General features: G+C 39.0%; 3 protein-coding genes across 7 annotated transcripts; 2 read left to right on the plus strand and 1 right to left on the minus strand.

Annotated features, from left to right (window-relative positions):
* The first annotated feature begins 947 nt into the window (after positions 1-947).
* LOC115686596 (uncharacterized) lies at positions 948-4473 on the plus strand. Of its 4 annotated transcripts, XM_056319733.1 has the most exons (7): positions 951-1109; positions 1243-1308; positions 1418-1632; positions 2358-2528; positions 2603-2838; positions 3412-3616; positions 4146-4473. In XM_056319733.1, exons 1-7 carry the CDS (start codon positions 1040-1042, stop codon positions 4158-4160), a joined length of 978 nt encoding a protein of 325 aa, XP_056175708.1. In that variant the 5' UTR covers positions 951-1039; the 3' UTR covers positions 4161-4473. The 4 variants fall into 4 exon arrangements, with proteins under 4 accessions (XP_030467808.2, XP_056175708.1, XP_056175707.1 ...); XM_056319732.1 differs by lacking the exon at positions 4146-4473 and having other exon boundaries at positions 954-1109; positions 3412-3800; XM_030611948.2 differs by lacking the exons at positions 1243-1308; positions 4146-4473 and having other exon boundaries at positions 948-1109; positions 3412-3800.
* Positions 4474-5956: 1483 nt separating this feature from the next.
* On the plus strand, positions 5957-8907 carry LOC115686594 (uncharacterized). Its single transcript, XM_030611946.2, has 5 exons — positions 5957-6120; positions 6447-6661; positions 7431-7601; positions 7698-7933; positions 8511-8907. The coding sequence occupies exons 1-5, from the start codon at positions 6051-6053 to the stop codon at positions 8755-8757; spliced, it is 939 nt and encodes a 312-aa protein (XP_030467806.2). The 5' UTR covers positions 5957-6050; the 3' UTR covers positions 8758-8907.
* Positions 8908-10256: 1349 nt separating this feature from the next.
* On the minus strand, positions 10257-16975 carry LOC115686593 (cold-responsive protein kinase 1-like). 2 transcript variants are annotated; one of them, XM_030611945.2, is made up of 8 exons: positions 16786-16975; positions 16216-16306; positions 15922-16101; positions 13532-13644; positions 12633-12843; positions 12310-12553; positions 11347-11497; positions 10257-10889 (listed from the first exon to the last, which is right to left on the minus strand). In XM_030611945.2, the coding sequence occupies exons 3-8, from the start codon at positions 15995-15997 to the stop codon at positions 10563-10565; spliced, it is 1122 nt and encodes a 373-aa protein (XP_030467805.2). In that variant the 5' UTR covers positions 15998-16101; positions 16216-16306; positions 16786-16975; the 3' UTR covers positions 10257-10562. The 2 variants fall into 2 exon arrangements, with proteins under 2 accessions (XP_030467805.2, XP_056175675.1); XM_056319700.1 differs by lacking the exon at positions 16786-16975 and adding an exon at positions 16589-16771.
* Between the last annotated feature and the right edge of the window lie 5367 nt (positions 16976-22342).

Below are 22342 nucleotides of genomic sequence, written 5' to 3' on the forward strand. Positions count from 1 at the left end.
GTGATTAACTCATTTATGCTTCGAAAGTACAAAGGGAACATACTTTACGAGTTAAAACCTTTAATCCTGTACATACATGTAATAGAGCTCCTTATGTATGTTCATCAAGTAAACATTAAATGGCTAGCAAGCAAATATTATGATAGGTTGAGAAATAATCCTATACGGCCAAATGCTTCAATGAAGAAAATATTGGAGTTTGAGAATGTTTTGAAACTGTCTAGGACAATGGTCTACAGGGTTAGGGCTAAAGCAATGAGTATAATCACATGGGAGGAGGAGCAACTTTAGATGCTTAGGAATTCTTGCCAACTATGTCCATAATATACCAGCACAGAACTCGAAAGTTGCATTTTAGACACTTCACGCAATGCTGGCGATATACAAATTGAAGCGTCTAAAATGCAACTTCAAGCAAGAATTCTTGCCCCTGGACAATATGTTAAGGAATCAGTGCATTGCCCCAACCATTCAAAGTTGATGGATTTACATGATTTCTAATCAATCTTTCGCATACATTTTGTTAATCTATAGAGAAACAATAGGTCTTTGAAGTATACGGTTTACACGCATACAAAGTTACAGTGCCAATGGTTAAACACTCAGTTTGTATTCAGTGTTGTAGTATTTTCATTGCAATTTTCATATAATTCTCATAATGATTGAGAGAGGCCGCGAGATTGTAAGGGAGCGAAAAAAGTGACTCAAAGACTCGTTAACATAATCACGTTTTTTAATTTTTGATAAGCAATAAATAAATGGAATCTCGTCTGTAAAGATAAGATAAAATAAATTTGATACCCACATATAGTCAAAATAGAACAATACAATTTGACAAAAAAGTATATATTAATATGTGTAAGTACTAAAGTCCAGATATATGTTAATATGTATAACTACTCAAGTCCAAATTTAGCATCAAATTTTTCTGACTTTCTCACATAGAAGAACTAAAACAGCATCTTCGACTGAACACCTTCGCTTAAAGCTGAAACTGCAAAACACTCGCTCTCACTCTCTCTCTCTCTCTCTCTCTGAAATGGATCAAATTCAACACAAATTCATTGAAGTCCAAGACCTCAAGCTCCACGTTGCCGAGATCGGCTCTGGTAAGTTCACTCTGCTCAAACTTCTATCGTCTCATTCATACATGACACACCTGTTAAAGCCTCTCTTTTTTAAGCGTAATCAAGCTACCTTCTTTATCTGGGCACTTTGAGTTATTGGGTTTTTTGCTCCAAGGCCATCAGCCATACATGTTGGAGAGTTCTGAAGTGTTTAAAAGTATCAAACACATGCCATCCTATGGTAATCTTGACAATGCTATGGGTTGACCATAAATTTCAGTAGTTCCAACTACAGGGACTGATTACTGGATTAATGAGCGAGTTGTAGGCTTTGTGAATTGTGTTTTTAGGTCCCAATGTAGTCGTGTTCTTGCACGGATTTCCGGAGATATGGTACTCATGGCGGCACCAGATGGTGGCCGTGACAGAAGCTGGGTTTCGCGCGCTGGCGCCTGATTTCAGAGGCTACGGGTTGTCTGATCCACCGCTTGAACCCGAAAAGGCGTCGTTTGGTGACCTTATTAAGGATCTTCGTGCATTGCTTGATGCCCTAGGCATTGATAAGGTGATGATTCTATGATTTTCCGGATTTTCTTTGCTATGCGTGGTTGCTGAGAAAATGGGCATGATTTAGAAGGGATAGAGGGAACCGATCCCAGTTCATAACTAGAAATTGCTTGTGCTCTTTTTGTTTGATAATGCTAACGCGGTAGACAGAATAACACGCAAATTTTGAAATAGATTGGGCTAATTCTTGTGGCTCTTCGTGTAAGTCTCACCTGATCTCTTGGAGGTTAGTTGGTACCTCATGGATCTATGGTTTACCCACCTAAGGTGGGTCTTGTTCTCAAAAAAGGGAAAGAAGAATCTATTCGAGTGTTAGTTGCTTTCAATACTTATTCACCTCGCGTATTCCTTCAAGATAAGTTTTAGTGACCAAAGCCTTTGTAGAGACTGCCTATCAAATGCAGTAATAAGTTCTATGGCGGGGGTTCACTGGGAACTCACACAGAGTCTGCCGTTGTTTTGGTTACGAAAAGAGAAAACCTCTAATAGTTCATTGAGCACAGATATAATATGGAACACATTTGAAGCCTCATCTACTTTGCACATATATGCATAATTTGACCTTCAGAGTAATCTGATGAAGTTGCTCCTTCTAGTTTAATCAGTCCTGACAATTACTATAGAAGTTTTGCTGCTGTTATTGCATCTGTGCACAAGTGGTTATGTGGTTATGTACTAAGAGTGAAGCCTTCTTTTAACAAGGTTTGGGCATTGTCAATGCAGGTGTTTCTTGTAGCTAAAGACTTCGGAGTTTTTCCTGCTTGTATGTTTTCCCTCCTCCACCAAGAGAGAGTCCAAGGAGTCGTGACCCTAGGATTTCCACACCGCCCTCCCAGTCATCCCACCAATTATCATGAGCATCTCCCTGGAGGCTTTTACATTTCAAGAATGCAGGCATGCCGCCTCTGTAACTCTCGTTCTCAAGACCATTACATTTCAATTTGATATCTTTGAACTTTCTATCTTAGGAACGTGGACGGGCAGAAGCTGATTTTGGGCGCCTCGATGCCAAAACAGTTGTGCGCAATATTTACATACTCTTTTCAAGAAGTGAATTACCAATAGCAGCAGCAAACCAGGAGATTATGGATATAGTCGATCCATCTACCCCTCTTCCCTCTTGGTTTACAGAAGGAGATCTTGAAGAATACGGTTCTCTGTACCGGAAATCAGGGTTTCGCACTGCATTGCAAGTTCCGTACAGGTAACGGTCTCACACTCTATGCTTGGTATTGTAGACTGCCTGCTGATGAATCCCGTACTGCTTCACTAACAAGTTTATAGCTCTATTGGTGATCATGATCCCTAGAAACTAAGCTTATGACAATTGATCTGAGATGGAATAAGCAAGTACTGCCTATGGCTCTAGGGCATCATATTACGTCTGTCACATGATTAAGTTCAGCCCCACATGGTTATGCACTGTAATTGTTTATGTTTACTCAGTAAATGGAAAAGGTGAACCTTTTGATAGTTTTTGTGCTGTGTACTCACCTCGGAGCTTTAGTCCTTTGTCATCGCCTTTGCAAAAGATGAAAGTAGACTATTGTGATATGATACTAGTCAGTGTCCGATGTTAACATACCAAGACTCTCCACCTCTTCATATTGAGTGTGGGATTTCTATTCATCGCTCTTGTAGGATAAGGAGGCAAAACTAGTTGATCTCCCGATGGAGATTGCAGGGGTGAATAAGCTATGGTTGCTATTTATATGGACTTCAGATAGTCCCGCATTCTGCAAGTAAATAATGTTTAATAATTTGGCTGATAATGCAGGTCGTCTAAGGAGGGTCTGGGTATAACTGATTTTATCATTAAAGTTCCAGCACTGCTGGTCATGGGAGGAAAGGATTATGCGCTCAAATTTCCAGGCATCGAAGAGTACATCAGGAGCGGAAAGGTCAAAGAATTTGTTCCCCAGCTAGAGATTGTATTTTCGCCAGAGGGAACACATTTTATCCAGGAGCAATCCCCCGACGAGGTGAATCAGCTAATTCTCGATTTTCTTAAGAAGCACATTTGATGAACACTAGGGAAGGCTAGCCGTGGTCAACATTCGCCAGTAAAAAAGAGATGTTTAAGAATCAAATTATGTGTATTTACCTCACGAGGTCCTTTGTAAGAACAAAATACTTCTCAATAATCACAGAACACATTTCTATTCGCTTCTTGGTGTCATCCAAGTGAATCATTTGCTACTGTGAAGAAGCTGCATGTGTCGAAGTGAAGAAAACTCTGGGAAACAGATCTGCAGGATGTGTGTTTGGGACATAGAGGGATAGCATGAGTGCCTGCGCGAACAAAAATCTCACTGACAGAGATTTTGTTCTTAAGATGGCAAGTGACAAAGGTGGATTTGAGGCCATAACAATCCTATGAATCGCTAGAATAGTTTCCGCAACCACTTTTTCCGTCCGCCAACGAAGAGAAAAACTATCCACTGAGTAGAATGCTTCACTTTTGGAGGGCTTTGAGATTCACCGTTGCAGTCTGCATCTTCAATTTTGCAGTTGTTGACATACTGAACAAGTTACTAAGGTGACTGGATACTCTTGGACTCAACCTGCATCAACAATCTTGCCAGCAAAATACGTCATTTTTCACCTTCGATCCTTTCTGCAGCAACTCAGATGTAGAAGGACTTCCGAGACGAGGCGAGTCGAAGAGGGAAACAATAGCATCCCAAAACAAGGATATCCTAAATAAATTCCTTAAAAATATGCGAGAACTGATGTTGTATTGAATCACTGCTATCAATATCTTCTATGTATATAAACATGTCATCCTCTGCTTCATCGGAACATCGCGATTTGCTCGGATATACAAAACAAATGTCTATCTCATATCATACTCCTCTTCATCTAGGGATTCCGTAAGTGATGGGACAAGAAACATACAAAGACATGACACCGGCTTATTAGGTATGTTTGCAGAAGATCTGGGATCACAAATCCTGAAAATTGTAAGTAGTGAACTTTCTTGTTGGACAAGCAGAGGCAGTTGGTGCAAACACTAGCAAATCTGATGCTTGAAGCAGAACGTAAATTTGCTTGAGGTATTTTTATGAAAACTTTCAGGATGCATAAAAAGTACTAGAACTTAAAAAGTTGGTTTAAAAGGCTGCATGGCAACTAGAATATGCAATTTTGAGTTGGTGACGGAAGAGCCGAAGGCGATTGATAAGAAAGCTTATTAGTTGTTCCAAAGGCCTCAAGGGCAATGGAGCAAGTCTCACTTCATGTGACATTTCCTTGAACATTGGGTGTGAAAGCTTCAACAAAAGCATCGTTGATGCTCAATACAGGGGCAGTCGTCACAATGCTTCAAGCTATACTAGTACAGCTCATGGGAGATTATGTAAGCAAATCGATTTGATGGCTAACTACACTGTTGTAACCTGTCCTAGAACCCAGGAAATCTTGGAGCTTCAGGAAAAGAAAATTCAGCATCGTTGATTCCTAGTGAGAATGAGTGGGCAAGTTTGTAATCACTTTCTTCTTACTAGCCGCATTTGACAGTTATCGACTCTGTAAATAATCTACCAGCACAGAATTCTGTTTTGTAGCGCTGGCAATATGCAAACTGAAGTGTCTGAAATGCAACTTCAAGCAAGATTTCTTGCCCCTGAACAACATGTTAGTCCAAGAAATCATTGCGTTGCTCCAACAATTGAAAATTGCTGGGATTTAACATGATTTTCGTTCAATCTTTCTGTCTTCCATACATTTTGTTATTCTACGGAGATATAATTCTTCTAAAGTAAAAGATTTATATACATACAAGATATTTAGTGAATTGTTGAACACTTGGTTTGTATTTAGCATTGCACTATTTTCATTACGATTTCCATATACATTATCCTATCACTTTTTAGAGTTCTTTATAAGTAAAAGAAAAAAAAAATTCATTTATTGAAACCCCCGTATAGTCAAAACTCCATGGAAGAATACAGGTGACCCAAAAACATATATATTAAAAAGACGTTTTATTTTTCTAGCCTTTCAAGATTGTCTCTACTCCTTTTGAGGCTCAGTATTCTCACGACGAAAGTGCGCGGACCTCTTCGATTGCATGCAATGAGCATTTCTCGTTGTCGATGGAAGTTGGTAGTCAAATAGTATTGCATTTGAAATGGTAAGGGAAAGATTACGAAGTTGTAAAGAATAATTTGTAAAATCCAATGATTGCGTGTAAGATTAAGAAAATATATGGTAATACGAAAAGCCAAAATATAAGTAAATAATTGTAAGTACCGAGGTCCAAATTGGCATCAAATTTTTCTGGCTTTCCAACATAGAAGAACCAAAACATCATCATCATCTTCGACCCTACTCCTCCACCTGCTCCTCCGCCTGAAGCCGAGACTCTGAAACTCTCTCTCTCTCTCTCTCTGCCCAAAAAAATCAAAACTTGAAATGGATCAAATTCAACACAAGTTCATTGAAATCCAAGGCCTCAAGCACCACGTTGCCGAAATTGGCTCTGGTAAGTTCACTCTGCTCAAACTTCTATCGTTTCACTCATACATATCACACCTGTTATAACCTTTTTTGTTTAAGCATATGATCAAGCTACCCTTTTTATCTGGGCACTTTGAGTTATTGGGTTTTTTTTTTTTGTGAAACTTCAAAGACTATCAACCATACATGTTGGAGAGTCTTGAAATGTCTTAATGTATCGAAAACCATGCTGCCCTGTGGTGATCTTGACAATTCTTTCATGGGTTGACCATAAATTTTGGTAGTTCCAACTACAGTGCCTGATTACTGGATTTGTGAGTGAGTTCTTGGCTTTGTGAATTGTGTTTTTAGGTCCCCATGTAGTCGTGTTCTTGCATGGATTTCCGGAGATATGGTACTCGTGGCGGTACCAGATGGTGGCTGTGGCGGAAGCTGGGTTTCGCGCGCTAGCGCCTGATTTCAGAGGCTATGGGTTGTCTGATCCGCCGCTTGAACCCGAAAAGGCCTCCTTCGGTGACCTTATTAAGGATCTTGCTGCCTTGCTTGATGCCCTAGGCATTGATAAGGTGATGATTCTACCATTTCCCGATTTCCTTTGCTATGTGTGGTATGTGTGGTTGCTGAGAGAATGGAGATGTTACTAAAGGGTTAGAGAGAATCGATCATAGTTCATAAGTGGAAAAGTCTTGTGCTCTTTTTGTTTGATAATGCTGACACGGTGGACAGAATAACGCGCAATACTTGAATAGCTTGGCTATTTGTTGTGGATCTTGGTGCAAGTCTCACCTGATCTCTCAGACATTAGCTGGTACTTCATAAATCTATGATTTACCCACCTAAGATGGGAAAGGTGGGTCTTGTTGTCATAAAAGGAAAAAGAATCTTTTTTAAGTGTTAGTTGCTTTCGATACTTTTCACCTCGCATATCCCTTCAAGATGAGAACTAGTGAACAAAGCCTTCATAGAGACGGTATATCACATGCAGTGGTAAGTTCTATAGCAGCGGTTTTAGCAACAAAAAAAAAGTTCTATAGCAGGGATTCACTGGGAACTCACAGAATCTGTGGTTGTCTTGGTTATGGAAAGAAAAACCTCTCATAGTTCCTCCAGCACAAATATAATGTGGGACACGTTTGAAGCCTTATCTACTTCACACATATATGCATAATTTTACCTTCCCAGTAATCTGATGGAGTTGCTCCTTCTAGTTTAATCAGTCCTGACATTCACTATAGAAGTTTTTGCTGCTATTATTGCATCTATGACAAGTAGTTCCGTGGTTACGTACTAAGAGTGAAGCCTTCTTTTAACAAGGTTTGGGCACTGTCAATGCAGGTGTTTCTTGTAGCTAAAGACTTCGGAGTTTTTCCCGCTTACTTGTTTACCCTCCTCCACCAAGAGAGGGTCCAAGGAATCGTGACCCTAGGAATTCCGTACCGCCCTCCCAGTCATCCTGTTAAATATCATGAGCATCTACCTGAGGGCTTTTACATTTCAAGATGGCAGGTATGCCACCTCTGTGACTCTCGTTCTCAAGACCATTACATGGTCAAGTGATAATCACCTTCTTTTGATTTGATATCTTTGAACTTTCTATTTTAGGAACCTGGACGGGCAGAAGCTGATTTTGGGCGCCTCGATGCCAAAACAGTTGTGCGCAATGTTTACATACTCTTTTCGAGAAGTGAAATACCAATAGCTGCAGAGAACCAGGAGATTATGGATATAGTTGATCCATCTACCCCTCTTCCCCCTTGGTTTACAGAAGGAGATCTTGAAGAATACGGTTCTCTGTACCGGAAATCAGGGTTTCGCACTGCATTGCAAGTTCCTTACAGGTAACGGTCTCACACTCTATGCTTGGTATTGTAGACTCCCTGCTGATGAATCCCATTCTGCTATACCAACAAGATTATAGCTCTATCGATGATCATGATCCCTAGAAACTCATCCTGATAAAGCATCTGAGATAGGCTTATGACAATTGATCTGAGATGCAATATGCAAGTAATGCCCATGTCTCTAGGGCATCACATTATATGTCACGTGATGAATTTCGGCCCACATGTTTTTTGTACTGTGATTGTTTTAGTAAATGGAGAAGGTGAACCTTCTGATATTTTTTGTGCTGTATACTCACCTCGGAGCTTCAGTCCTTTGTTCTCACCTTCGCAAAAGATGAAGGTAGACTATCGTGATATGATACGAGTCAGTGTCTGAGGTTAACATGCTGAGACTCTCCAACTATTTATGTTGCGTGGAATCATGGTCTCTGTTCATCGCTCTTTGAGAGCACTCGCTGATCTCCTGACGGAGTTGGCCTGGGTGAATAAGCTATCGTTGCTGTTTATACGGACTTCAGATAGCCTGCATTCTGCAGATAGATTATGTTTAACAATCTGGCTGATATTGCAGGTCGTTTAAGGAGGACCTGGGAATAACAGATGTTATTGTTAAAGTTCCAGCACTGTTGGTCATGGGAGAGAAGGATTATGTGCTCAAATTTCCGGGCATCGAAGAGTACATCAGGAGCGGAAAGGTCAAAGAATTTGTTCCCCAGCTAGAGATTGTATTTTCGCCAGAGGGAACGCATTTTATCCAGGAGCAATCGCCTGACGAGGTGAATCAGCTAATTCTCGATTTCCTTAAGAAGCATATTTGATGAACACAAACGGGAGGCTAGCAGTTGTCAAAATTTTCCGTTTAAAAGAGATGTTTAAAGTCAAGTTCTCTGTATATTGTGTGTTCCCCTTAAGAGGTCCTTTGTATGAACAATATACTGATCAATAATCATGGACAACATTACTACTTACTCCTTTGTGTCATTCAAGTGAATCATTTGCCACTAAGAAGGAGCTGCATGTGTCGAAGTGAAGAAAACTCTGGGAAAATAGATCTGCAGGATGTGTATATGGGACGTAGAGGGATAGCACAACTGCCTGCGCAAACTAAAATCTCACTGACCGAGATTTTCTTCTTAAGATGGCCAGTGACAAAGATGGATGTGAGGCAACAACAATTTGATGGATCACTAGAATAGTTTCCGCAACTACTTTTCCGTTAGACAACGAAGAGAAAAACTTTCCATGGTGTAGAATGCTGCACTTTTTGGGGGGTTCGACATTCACTGTTGCTGACTCCATCTTCAAATTTGCGGTTGGTAACTTACTGATCAAATGACTAAGGTGACTGGATATTCTTTGGACTTAACCTGCATCAACAGTTTAATTAAACCTATCATTCCTCCTCCTTTCGGTTTCTTGGAAATCCCGCTATTCCTTTATTGATTTGACGAGCAGGCCGGGAGGGAAAAGAAAAGGAAAGATAATGATCACGCGCGACGGAACTGTGGTTCCGCCAGAGGTGGTATGCATCTTCGCTTGGTGCATCCTGCTAGCCTATACAGAGACATGTATCGAGGGCGTCTTTGGTGGACAAGAAGATGGGGTTAAGAATGAACTCTGCAATTCTGGGTCCCACTTTTTTACACCCTCCGGTCGGAAGCTTGGTTTTCCTAGTGCAGACTGGGGGATGGGAATGCTTCGTTTCCTTCTCAACACGACACGACAGAACATATGACACAAGGAAAATGTATTTAAATGTTCAATAGAGAATGACGTCTGTTCAAGAAAATGCGTTTGTAATACTTTAAAAGTAGTTTTTTCGAACGAAAACAAAAAAAAAAACCGTTTTAATAATTACAGGGAAAGGTGAAATTACTTATTGGTTTTTTTGTACAAATAAAAAACGATGGAGTAGAATAGAAGAAAAGGCCTCTTTTTACAATCTTGTTGAGATATAAACAGACTATAGTTTATTCCACACGAGAATTTTCAGTCACATACCAAGCATGTTAAAAATATATTCTCATTCCCTTCAATTAATATTTCGATCTTTCTCTTCCTCCATTCCATTTGTCATTCCTTCATACCAAATATTTTAACAAGATACCATCCAACCCCAGAAGGCCTCACCAATTCCAGGATGGTAAATGAATTTAGTCCAGGAATGTGTGACTTTCCAAATTGACAAGACACTGGTTTGCCAGCAAAATACTGTCATTTTTCACCTTCCATCCTTTCTGCAGCGACTCAGATGTAAAAGGACTTCCGAGACGAGGGCGAGTTGAAGAGTGAAACAAAATCATCCCAAAACAGGATCTACAAAACAAATCCCAGAAAACTCTCTGAGAACTGATGTATTGAATCACTGCAACCAATATCTTCTATGTATGTAAACATCCCAGCCTCTGCTTCAGCAGAACATCGCGATTCGCTCAAATATACAAAATTAATGCCTCTACCTAAGAGTATAAGCACTGGCCACAGAAGGAGGCAGGAGAGAACGGGGGAGAGAGAGCCAATGAAACCCACGAAGGAAATTGACAAAATTCAAAAGTTCCTTCAAATTGAACGATTCTCACACACCATCCTTGAAGACCAATGAGTAAAAAAATGATAATCCTCTTCATCTAGGGGTCACGTGAGTGATTGTGACAGGAACTGAACTCATCTGATAGCTCGAGTCTGTGGATGACTTTTTAGTGGATGAAGGCATCCCACTTGAGCCTCCTGAATCTTGGTAGAAACCGGGCGCTGTTAGTTCCTTCTCATTTATCCGTATGTTTTTTGACAGCATGTTGACCACCTGACTCATTAACGGACGTCGACTTGCCGCTGCTTGGGTGCAGAAAAAGGCTACTTTTATGTACCTGATGACTTCATCTTCAGGGAACTCTTCCAAATCTGGGTCCACCAGTTCCAAGAGTGCTCCCTTTTCGTAGAGTTCCCATGCCTATGAAGCAAAATTTTCCATTCAGAATTAGACGGATCAATACTCCACAAGTTTGTTTACTAGGAAACTAGACCAGTGGGTTCAGAACAATTTTCCCAGCTTTCAAATTCAGTGGAATTTTTCCTAAACAGTATGTTCTCCAGCTAACACCCTGCTGGAAATATTTTTGGTATGATTTTTTGGAACAGTACTTTGAGTTGTTAGAAAAACTGAAAAAACAAGGGCATTTAACGCATTTTCTAATTGGTTCTCTGTTTCTACCAAAAACCGAACGCCCTGCTGGTTTCTCTTGCTTCAGCTTTTGCAGGTACATTAGCTTCCAGGCTACCCAAGAGGTAGAAAAGCACAACATGATGAAGAAGGGAAAAGCAAAAGCGGGACCTACTAATCCATTGTTCCAATGTAGAAAATATGTTAAATCTAGCAAAGCTTTACCGAAAAAGGACCACTGGCGCACCTGTTCCAGGAGGAACTTCTCTGAGCCTCTCCAATCTGCCTTCGCACTGTTTCTACCACTTATTATTTCTAGAACAACGATCCCAAAACTATATACATCAGCTTTCGGAGTCAGCTGGCCACCAAATGCATATTCTGGAGCTAAGTAACCACTGCATGGAGCAGAGGCAACAAATCATTAGTATAATTACCTACAAATAGGGCACACATTATACTTTACCCTATAATTTTAATTTGCATGTTATTATAAAAAAATAATCCCAAAAAAAAAAGTTCAATAAAAAAAAAGGAAAGGAAAAAAAGGAAGAAAGAACTTCTAAGCTCATTTCCACACGACCAATTGAGGAAATGCCTAAACTTTAAAAAGATCCAATGAAAGTCTCCACCACGGATAATAAGCTTGTCATAACAAAAATCCTGTAAACCGTGTCACCGAAACATCACTTTTATTGACAATTTATGGGAAAATAACTGTTGGAAGTGATCTCTTTCGGCAAGGAAGTAATTCTCCAGTGTCTAAAAGACCCTCCACTGGCATGTGAAATTCCTTGACTATCACAAGAGACAGTTGTCTCCTCAAAAACGCTTGTTTGTCCTGACTGTCTATTTCAGAAATGATGAGGTGTCTGACTGCACTTAGAATAATACTGACTGCTTCACAAAATATTTTTTCAAGTAGCTCCGCAGATACTTGACACATTCAGAATAGAAAATGCTTCTTTTCCATTGCTTTTAGGTTTCCTCAAGTAGTCCAAAAACGTACTTGCTCTGAAATTCCTGCTTAATTAACCTAGAGCGGAAGCAATTAGTCAAACTGTGATTTGCAGAGGAAATAGTATGTCCATTCAGACCAATCAGATTTGTAATTGGTTTCAGAGGTATGAGGGTGATCAAGTTTCGGAAAGATGTGAGAACAAGAGTATTCCTAAAGTGGAATCGAAGATGAGAAGACAAACGAACTCACGTAGTTCCTGCTATTCTTGTGCTGATGTGAGTGATGTCGTCTGGGAAAAGTTTGGCCAACCCAAAGTCTCCAATTTTTGGGTTATAATCCTTATCAAGAAGTATATTACTAGCTTTAATGTCCCTATGAACAATATGCTGCACGGATTCTTCATGCAGAAAAGCTAGACCCCTTGCAGTACCCAGGCAAATAGCAGATCTTTTCTGCCAATCAAGTTTTATTTTTGCATCTTTTGTGCCGGAGCCTGACAAAGAAGGAAAAGTTAGAATATGTTGCACGTGATAACAGTTTCTCAGCCAAACTTCTCGCTTTCTTTGAAATACCTAATAATGCACGATCCAGGCTGCTGTTTTCTAAATATTCGTAGACCAAAATCCTGTCTGTGCCTTCAACACAGAAACCAATTAATTGAACAAGGTTCTGATGTCTGACAGTTGCTATAGTATTGATCTCAGCTACAAATTCACCAAGTCCCTGCTTTGAGGTTGCAGAAAGTTTCTTTACAGCCACTTGCACTCCATTTCTTAGGGTTCCCTATCAACCACAACATAGTTACTAAAAGACAGTGCAATTGAATAATCCAATTATAGTAATTACACATGGAGAATCACCCGTGCACTTAACCAAAATGACTTCTTAAGTGTGCACTAGTTACTTATCAAGGAAAGCACTCTTCTTTACATTTATTGCTCCCCAGTACAAAATAGTGTAATTCATCTCTTGGCTGAAACCAACACAATTCAAGTGACATTCTAAGATTGCTAAACAAAACAACAGTGACTTGTTGTATTAACTTATGCTCTAGAATGTAAGTCAGTACATAAATGCTATAACAATACCAGATTGCATACATTACATTAATTGAATCACATTTGAGTGCCAACTAAGTACGAGGTCAGAAAACAAATGAAGAGACCTTAATGAATCAAATCATGAGGATATACTTAGCTGAAGAATAATCTGGACATTTTGCCAGAATATAGATGTAGTTCCGGATGAGAACACGTAATTTTTCTTATTTTCTCTTGAAACACTCAGGACTTTTAGCAGAATATCATCCAACTTGACATATGAAGACAAAATCAAAGTACATGCATATCCACAGAAGCAATTATGAAGAAATTGAGCTCATTAGCAGTTTCATTACGAATAAGAATATTCGTATTGAACTTTTAAAGTCCTATTAAGCACCATAATAAGAGTAGATACAGAACCTGATTACCTTATAAACTATTCCAAAACCTCCTCTTCCTATCTTATTGCTTGAATCGAAATTAGCTGTAGCTGATCTCAACTCATTATATGTGAAATGAGTAATATTTCTGAGCAAGTTACCTAAGGAAAAGAGAAAAGAGAATCAAAACTCGAAACTTTTCGAGATATAAGAAGTGCAAATAGACATAAAATACAGAAACATTAGACACGATATTTCTATCATTTCTGAAACTAAATCAGAACAAACTACACCAAGAAAGTTGACAGCAAGATTTTGACTCCACTCAAGATATCCCAGCCACTTCAAATTAACAATGGCACTTCTGCACTCCGCACACTGAACTTCGTCATGTGTATCCTGAACTAGATGCTTTAAAAAGCATGAGCTGTAGGGCTGGTGAAATTAGGGTGAGTGATTTGATACCAGCATGAGGCAGACAGAAAAATGCAACTAATTGATGATTGGATGGGATAAATCCCGTCTTTAATAGTTTCCTCTGATACTGGAGTTTACCATTATTTACCTAGGTACAAGTGAAAATGCCAGTCATGTATACTGAACTCGCTTCGTTCTTTGTGATATGGGTTGAAAATAAACAAGAAAAGCAAAGTGGAAGACAAAGGTCATATGCTTTTGCTACTATTATGGTTTGGTCTTAGGAACGGTTCTAATGCTTCATCACCTGTGCATAGAGAACTTTTTTTTGCTCCAAATATTTTAAATGCTTCCGAAATTTCATTAAGAACTTGCAATTAGATATCCAATATATCTCTAGCTTGAAAAATTTGACGTGGTCAATGTTAAATTCTTCTAATAAATCACCCCAAAAGCTCATAGTTACCACAGCTACAATGACCGAAGCCCTATATCTATATGGTCAGTTTGATCAACAAGCACACTTTTTGGTGTTTGGAGAAAGGTTGAAAGTTTTGTTAGAATATCCATAGAGAGAGAATAATAGCATGGCAATAATCCTAGATGGATAAGGAGATAACATATAATATGGGAGTTGGATATAAAAGAAATGATTCGGATAGGTCATGTCATTGCTGTTCAAGTTGCAATCCTTCACTAACCTAGCTAATACCAATCTGATAGAATCCTCATTTGTTGCAACAGAGGGCTTGAATGTTTATCTATCGCTCCATCCAGGGGTGATTAAGAAGACCAAAAATGGAAGATCAGAACTGAACCAAACTGAAATTTTCGATTTATTAGTTCTTGAATATGGTTCAATTCTAGAGAAAAGGTGATTTCAATGGTTTTGGTTGGGTATTTGTTTAAAGTTTTCCCTAACCAAACCATAATAAACTAAAACAGTTTTTCTGAAACTTATACCTACACATATATTACAGATAAATGACAACATCACTTGCAGCCAAAAACATTGCTTTCAGTGTGAAGACAAATATTCTCTTACTTTGGTTAATTCTCACCTTCAAGGGGTCAAGCACTGATAAACTGTTGTAGTTTTTAAAATACCAGTATGGCTCATGAGCAATGCAGCTATAAATCAACCCCGTAGTCAAAATGTAAAGCATATATAACCGCAAAAAAACCAATCCAAATGGGATATAGGTCTGATCCTCTACTCCTTCGCAAATTCCATACTATGTGAATATCTTGATGTTCTCGCAAACTTGCAATTATCTTAAGCACAATCTGACATACTAATTCTCGAGATAAATGCTCTGCCTGATTACCCAGAAAACCTATCTTCATATCTAATGAAAGAAGGAAGAAAAGAACACTGTTATGATTTTTTCAACTCGTCACTCTATAGACTAATTGAGCTCATACAGATAAAACAACTGGTTCCACCAAATTTTAATTCCAAGGAAAAGCAAAGAAAAAGCTAAAATCGAACAATGAAGCATTAAGAGACTTACGATACACGATGGGAAGCAACTAGGAAAGCTAATATGAATTGTAGTGGTGGTTCGGTAAAAGGGAGCAGTAAGCATGAGTTTACATATATCAGGAATTGCTGGTCTTTTAAGGTGCATCATTTACTGTCCTAGCCTTCAGAAAGTGGCAATACCCAACTACGAAAGCTTTTGGTCAAGGGTGAGATAAGCTTTGATCTGTGTAATGCTTCTCCGATGATGGAACTTGTTTATATCTCTTTATCACTTAATGTAATTAAAGATGTAAAAGACATAATATCGGGCACAAAAGGGGAATCTCTTGAATATCAGCCAATAAAAATCGAAGTGAGGTTCCCCTTTTGAAAGCTTCAAGGCAACACGTATTATATAACTTTCACTATACAGAGGGTGGGGACAAAACATAACTACATTTCGAATATAACATAAAAAAGATGTGAAAGAGTTAAAATTTGCAAACAGAAGTAACTAGCTCCTGTAAATTATGACAGTTATTAATCAACAGCTCACCTTCAATGCCTTGTATGGACGAAGAAGAAGCAGGAGTTTTATTCTTTGAACTAAAGCCAAAGCAATTACAACTCATTTCTTAACTTGGACCAAAAGGTGCTATAATCCAGACTCGATGATTGCACCTTCAGAAACTAGGTTCTGTAACACTTCCTCAACAGTGGTCCCCACCGGATATACCTGGAAAAAAAAGAGGAGCAAAACAATGGAACAAACAAGAATTCAACATCTTTTCTTCATGAATCTTGAAGGCTTGAACAGTATATGATGTTTGAAATTCAAATATTGCATTACCTATGGCTTTAGAATCTCATTCACGGCAAGCGACTTCGCATAGGACTGCAAAGCAACAAACTGCCGCTGCCACTTGTACCCGCTTCCGTCCCTAGCATCAAAGTTAAACTTGTAAGGATACTACAAGTGCATTGCACAACATCGAAAACTACAATCTCCTTACACGGATCCTCCCATAAAACTCTGCTCAACATTTCTTCAATCTATAAATACAATCTGAGCACAGCCCCATTAACCAAATCATCTCTATGACATAGTTTATATTTTCTTTCCGGCCCAATTTGAACAATGATGTCAACCAAAAGTCAATGCAATTAAAAAAGAACACGAATTACTTTGGCACAAACCAAAACAAAAACCAAAAAGGAATTACCTTGACAGTTTTGACCGATTCGAAGCAAAAACCCACCAAAACCCACATCACTAAACCCATCCGCCGCTCAAATTTTCACGAAACACAGGCAGCAATCGCACAGTACAAGCTAACGACACTCAGCACATCAATGAACTGCGACAAACTCAGCGCATCAGCTGCAATTCCGACAGCTCCGGACGTAAAAGAATATTCACCTCGCCAGCCGCCGCAGCCGACCCTCCGACGAAGCAGTTCCGGGAACAACGGGCCCCCCACGAACCCGACCCAGTTGAACAAATCGCCTTCCCGACGAGCCGGCGTCTCTCTCTGCCTTTTACGGTTGCTGGGTCCTTCGTTTCTGGTAAGGTAGGTAGGTGGGGGGGGAGGGGGTTGATCTGGGGGGATCAAGATGGGAAACGCCGAGCCAAAAACACAAGCATAAAAAATGAAAACACCTTTCGTGAATTTTCGCAGGAAACGGTCGCGGGTCGTCATAGGAAACCAGCTCACGTTTTTCCGTTGTCCTCGCGTCCCTGTTTCCACATTCCCACCGAGCCTGAAAACGACGCTTCGCGTGACAGGGAAACGGGGGAGAAAACTCGGCCGCCACTCCGAGTTGACTCGGCCGAGTCTCCCACCGCCCCCGCCACCACCGCCGAACTCATCATATTCGATTCGCATTTTCTCCTCGGATCGATTTCGAAGGGGAAAATTACCGACTCGGTCAGTCGGTCCTGAACCTGCTGCGCGGATGTCGAGCCGGTCCTGGACTTTCCGGTCTCGACGGATGTTATCCTTAAAAAGGCTTTGCGCGAAATTCCAGAGCTGTCATTTCTGCCGGTTCCGCTGAGAACCGCCGACGAGCACGGCGGTCCATATTGGACCTCATTACCCACGTCGGCATGCCGCGTCAAGCGGCTGGTGATGAAAACAAAGGGTCATCTTAATGTTTACGAGGGAAAATGACACGAATTGTCCGTAAATTTTGGCTCAATGTGAAATGTGGTCCTTAAACTTTTAATTTGTCCAATATGATCCATAAACGGTAACCCAGTGTGCAATTGAGTCCCTGGATTTTTGGAACATATTCGGTTTAGTCTCTGAACTAGATGTGACAACATCGATCTTTTTCATCCAGTTCAGAAACCAAGTTGAACATCTATCAAATGCCCAAAAATCACATTGAACAAATTAAAAAATCATGGATTACATCGAACAAATTAAAAATTCGGGAATAACGTAAGCTCGGGAACTATTTGTGCCATTATCCCTTTTCATGAATACGAGACACCCATCGAGCTCATAGATCTCAGCCCATGCGATGCTCCGTCAGCGTCATCAGCGAGCCGGAACGGAAAAACCCTGAACAGATGGGTCATAAAAAAGATTGTATTAAGGAAGAGCATCGGTCAATCATCGAGCTTTAATTTAACTAAGTCGAGATTTGTTGAACAAGTAGAATAACATTGACTTTGATTGCTCGTGGTGTGGTGACTAAAACTTTGGTAAAATGGGGTCGCCTTAGCATCTACGTGGGCAGATGAAATCAACACGCCGCGGTGTTCAAACTTGAGCCCGACCACCTCGTCCACATCTTCCCCTTGGTCCACCACGTCTGAATCCCCCCTGTCTTTTCCAATTCTTTTGCCGACTTTATTCCCTTTTGCCACGAATTATTGATTCCGCAAACGTATAGCCACAGTCAAAATTGGCAAATTCCCGTTTTTTGGTGCTCTAGAGATATCTTGTCGAACCCCCGGATACCGTAAATTACAAGTTTTACGCGTGGCGATGCGCGACATGCCCGACACGGTCACGAGTAGAGACGGGACACGAAGAGAGCGAGCGGGAGGGAATCGAGATGTTGACGTTGATGAATGGAGACTGAGGCTTCGTTTGTTTAGCTGAAATTGAACGATTTAAAAAATATATATATTTTCTCAAAAATAATCGCCTATAATGCTTATAGAAATGACATAATGATAAATATTTCTATCGTTTACGAAAATACTTAAACATAAATTATTGTCCTGACGAAAATATTTTTCGTTGGCTAATTATTTTAAGCGATTATTTTTTTGAAAAATACATATTTTTCAAACCATTCACTTCTTGCAAAGTAATCGAAGACTAATTCAATTGGACGGATATAGAATTGGCGACTGAAGAGGATGGTGATTGGCATGGCATGGCATTGCCTTGTGTTTTGTTGACCGTCTCGTTCGACCTCGGTCAATATTCTCGGTTTTTGGCGTCCATGCTTCTTTGCGGACGAGTCTCTCTCCATCCCATCCATCTGTGGGAATTGGACGTGTTTTTTCCGAGAATGTGGCATGGAAAATTAGACGGTTCGACCCGCAATCGCGACGACCCGATTGCAGTAGCGGAGCTCTATTGACCGAGCTACATCCCCCGAGCCAAGTGGAGCGTGCATGAAGGAGTTGGGCGCTTCTTCTATTTTTTTTTTCTTTCGTTTAGCACAACGGAGCCCACATACGTCTAGTGTTGGATTCAGCCGATGCGATGACCTGATGCTATTGTAATTATGAGTTTAATGGATCAATGTATGCGAGCAAAACGAGACATGCCTTTAGTTCACTTGTCTCTTCAGTTCGTATATCCATTAAGTTCATGAATCTTTTCAGTTCATATGTTTGTTAAGTTGATGAATCTCTTCATTTCATGAAAATCTTCAATTCATGTATGTCTTGTGTGACATCCGAAATTTTTCACATTTTGTAATAATATTTAAAATGATTTTCCGTGATCGTTATCACCCAGAGTTCGATGTGATAGGAGGTTGACACGTATGTTGATGGTGTAGTGTGATGGTAATTAATTAATTGCCGCCATATTAGTGGAAGAAATGATTTATAAGCTCGGAGTTTCATATTGGATGATTTTCAAACATTAAAAATTTTATTGAGCTAAGGTGTCACTTTTATTCTATAATTTCATTAATGATTTTAGCGGTTTCAAAATAATTTTCTGATTTACAGATATTTCAAACGAATACCGATTTCTTCGTTTATTTACCGCAATGTATAGTATATAACCAAAATAACCTAATATCTCTCTCTTTTCAATTAAAGGGATAAGTGCACTACAAGTCCTAAAACTTGTCACAAAAAAGTTTTTCAATTAAACTATTTCATTTGTCACTATATTATCATGGACAAAAGTCTTAATTCTCACCCTATTTTTGCCACATGCTTAATTGAAATGCTTTGACCCTAAGTCTATGACATCATGCATGACATATTGCACTTTTAACTCTAGTAAGTTATTATCTAAATGTAACTATAGTTATTTGTTTTTTTTTTATTATTGTTTTTAACCCAAGCCATTTAATGTGGCCCCAAAATACTCTTCATTGTAGCTATATACCCAAAATAACCTAATATCTCCCTCTTTTCAATTAAACTATTTCATTTGTCACTATATTATCATGGACAAAAGTCTTAATTCTCACCCTATTTTTGCCACATGCTTAATTGAAATGCTTTGACCCTAAGTCTATGACATCATGCATGACATATTGCATTTTTAACTCTAGTAAGTTATTATCTAAATGTAACTATAGTTATTTGTTATTATTGTTTTTAACCCAAGCCATTTAATGTGGCCCCAAAATACTCTTCATTGTAGCAAAATTTTGTAAGACGAGACTAGAACGCGTCTCTTATTCTTCTTCTTCTTCTTCTTGGCATGGACATCACTCTCTTCTTCTTCTTCTAGTTGCAAATCTTTCTATTTTCCACTCTCTTTCAACAAAAAAAAAAATCAAAGTTCAAGCCCACTTTCAATCTAGTTTTTTGACAAGGTATATTGTTAGACTTCCCTTTCCTTGTTCTTTATCAAATAAGCTTTGTTGTTTTTTAAAGAATAAGACTTGTTAATTTATTTTAGTATCCATTTTGATTTCAAGGTGGTTAGAGGCTTGCTTTGTTGAAGATTTCACTTTGGGTAAGTGAAAACTCTAAGGACTAAACTAGAATGATTTATTTAGTACTATTAAGCTTGGTTGATTGATTATTTGTTTATTTAGTTTGGATCTTTTTCTACGTATGAGCAAGTTTCAATAATTGTATGTTAAGCTATGGTGATTGTTGAGCTTGAAGTAAAAAGCTTTTCACATGTTTATGTGGCTCTTGACTAAAACCTTTTATTGTATTTTGAGTAGGAAAAGTATGAAAATGGTAAAACTAGGCATAAAAGGGTATTTTGGTAACTTTCTTGTCAAGGTAAGGGAGAATTTCGATTTACAGAAATGAAGAGGGGCTGTGAACAGTGTTATTTTATGATTTTTAGTGTTAATTAGTGGGTTATTAAGTCATATTAATTAAAGGAAATCAAACCGGTTAAAAAAAAGAGTTTATAAGCTTTAGGGGCAAATTTATAATTTCACCAAGTTGAGGATCGAATATGTAAATACTGAAAGTTCTGGGGACTATTCACAGTGGAGGAACTTTATTATGATACTTGGTTAAGTTATTTTTAGAGTTAATTGCTTAATCTCGACAAAGTATCTAACTATGCAAAATTGAACCTAATTGTGTAATTAATTTGGAAGTGGGCTGTTTTGGCAATTTTATAAAATATGTGTCATTCCCATAGTGTAAATAAAATACTCATATGTTTTAGATGAAAAATAAATGGCTTTTGGTGTTTAATTTAATTAATATGGCTTGATTAACTGAAAGTGTGAAAATGGCGAAACTAGATTTGATAATAATATTTTTGTAATTCGACTAAATGTTGTCAATTAATCATGTGGCCGATTCTTTGAGTAATTGATGTTCATACTGTTGATTCTTTGAGTTGTTGATGTTCACATGGTCGATCATTTGCGTTGTCGATGTCCACGTTGTCAATGATTTGAGTTGTTTGTGTTCACGTGGTCAATTTATGAGCATCAGTTCCTAAGTTACCGAATTACCTATTTATGATTTCCAATTAAATAATGATGGCTTAGCATGGAAAGAATGATTATATATTTGTTGTTTTTTTTTTGTCGGTCCTACTCTATCTCTCTCACTCACGATACACACCCTCGCACTTGCGCCTCCCCCCCCCCCCCCGGGCCCGCCCCCGGCCCCCCCACAAGTTGAAGTGCACGTAATTAATTATCTATCATTAATTGCGTGAAAAATGGCAATCATTATGTTGTTACGAAATGTATGTAAATAATGCCACGTGATTAAGACCTTTACCGTGGCCTATTCGCCACAGAGCGAATTCCCTTGCATGAGCATGTGAATGCGACTCTAGAGTTAGCTAGATGTTTTACCGTATGAGACGGTTCTCTGCAAAGTTGAGATGATATGAAATCCTATGATGACATGACTCGTGTAGTCATGGTATAACATGGTTATTGTAGTCATGGTATGACATGGCTTTGCCATAATATGATGTTAAGAAATGAACATAATCACGTGAATGTATAGTTGTGTATTTATCCTCACTAATAAAGATGACACCCGTGATGAATGGGCTGAAGCGTGGCAAAGGGTATGAATGATTCCGTCCCCCGTGAGTTGGTGGTGACGATGTCTCGTGAGTCGAGATGCCTCGTGAATCGAGATGGTCCTGGCCAGCGATGAATATGAACTCATCATATATGTAAATCGATGAGATGTAATGTGATATTTGTGAGATATAATATACTATCCGATTGCACATGAGTGATTTAATTTATGTAATATTATTGTTGTTTCAATGACACGTCATGATTGGAAGGATAGTACCTTTATTCGTGTTTTATGTATTGCC

Source organism: Syzygium oleosum, unplaced genomic scaffold, assembly GCF_021117445.2.
Source record: "Syzygium oleosum isolate NSW1041296 unplaced genomic scaffold, Sole_v2.1 Sole_v2.18, whole genome shotgun sequence".
Taxonomy (NCBI): Eukaryota; Viridiplantae; Streptophyta; class Magnoliopsida; order Myrtales; family Myrtaceae; genus Syzygium; species Syzygium oleosum.

What these genes read in the sequence shown, in the direction of transcription:
- LOC115686596 (XM_056319732.1), top strand. Translation starts at nt 1,040, where the DNA reads ATGGATCAAATTCAACACAAATTCATTGAAGTCCAAGACCTCAAGCTC. An exon ending in CGTTGCCGAGATCGGCTCTG is followed by an intron (nt 1,110 to 1,242) that starts GTAAGTTCACTC and finishes TTTTGCTCCAAG; the next exon opens with GCCATCAGCCATACATGTTG. An exon ending in TTTACATTTCAAGAATGCAG is followed by an intron (nt 2,529 to 2,602) that starts GCATGCCGCCTC and finishes TTTCTATCTTAG; the next exon opens with GAACGTGGACGGGCAGAAGC.
- LOC115686594 (XM_030611946.2), top strand. Translation starts at nt 6,051, where the DNA reads ATGGATCAAATTCAACACAAGTTCATTGAAATCCAAGGCCTCAAGCAC. An exon ending in ATGCCCTAGGCATTGATAAG is followed by an intron (nt 6,662 to 7,430) that starts GTGATGATTCTA and finishes CTGTCAATGCAG; the next exon opens with GTGTTTCTTGTAGCTAAAGA. An exon ending in GCATTGCAAGTTCCTTACAG is followed by an intron (nt 7,934 to 8,510) that starts GTAACGGTCTCA and finishes CTGATATTGCAG; the next exon opens with GTCGTTTAAGGAGGACCTGG.
- LOC115686593 (XM_030611945.2), bottom strand. Translation starts at nt 15,997, where the DNA reads ATGAGTTGTAATTGCTTTGGCTTTAGTTCAAAGAATAAAACTCCTGCT. An exon ending in ACAAGAATAGCAGGAACTAC is followed by an intron (nt 11,498 to 12,309) that starts GTGAGTTCGTTT and finishes TGCTCCATGCAG; the next exon opens with TGGTTACTTAGCTCCAGAAT. An exon ending in AGAAGTTCCTCCTGGAACAG is followed by an intron (nt 10,890 to 11,346) that starts GTGCGCCAGTGG and finishes TTTGCTTCATAG; the next exon opens with GCATGGGAACTCTACGAAAA.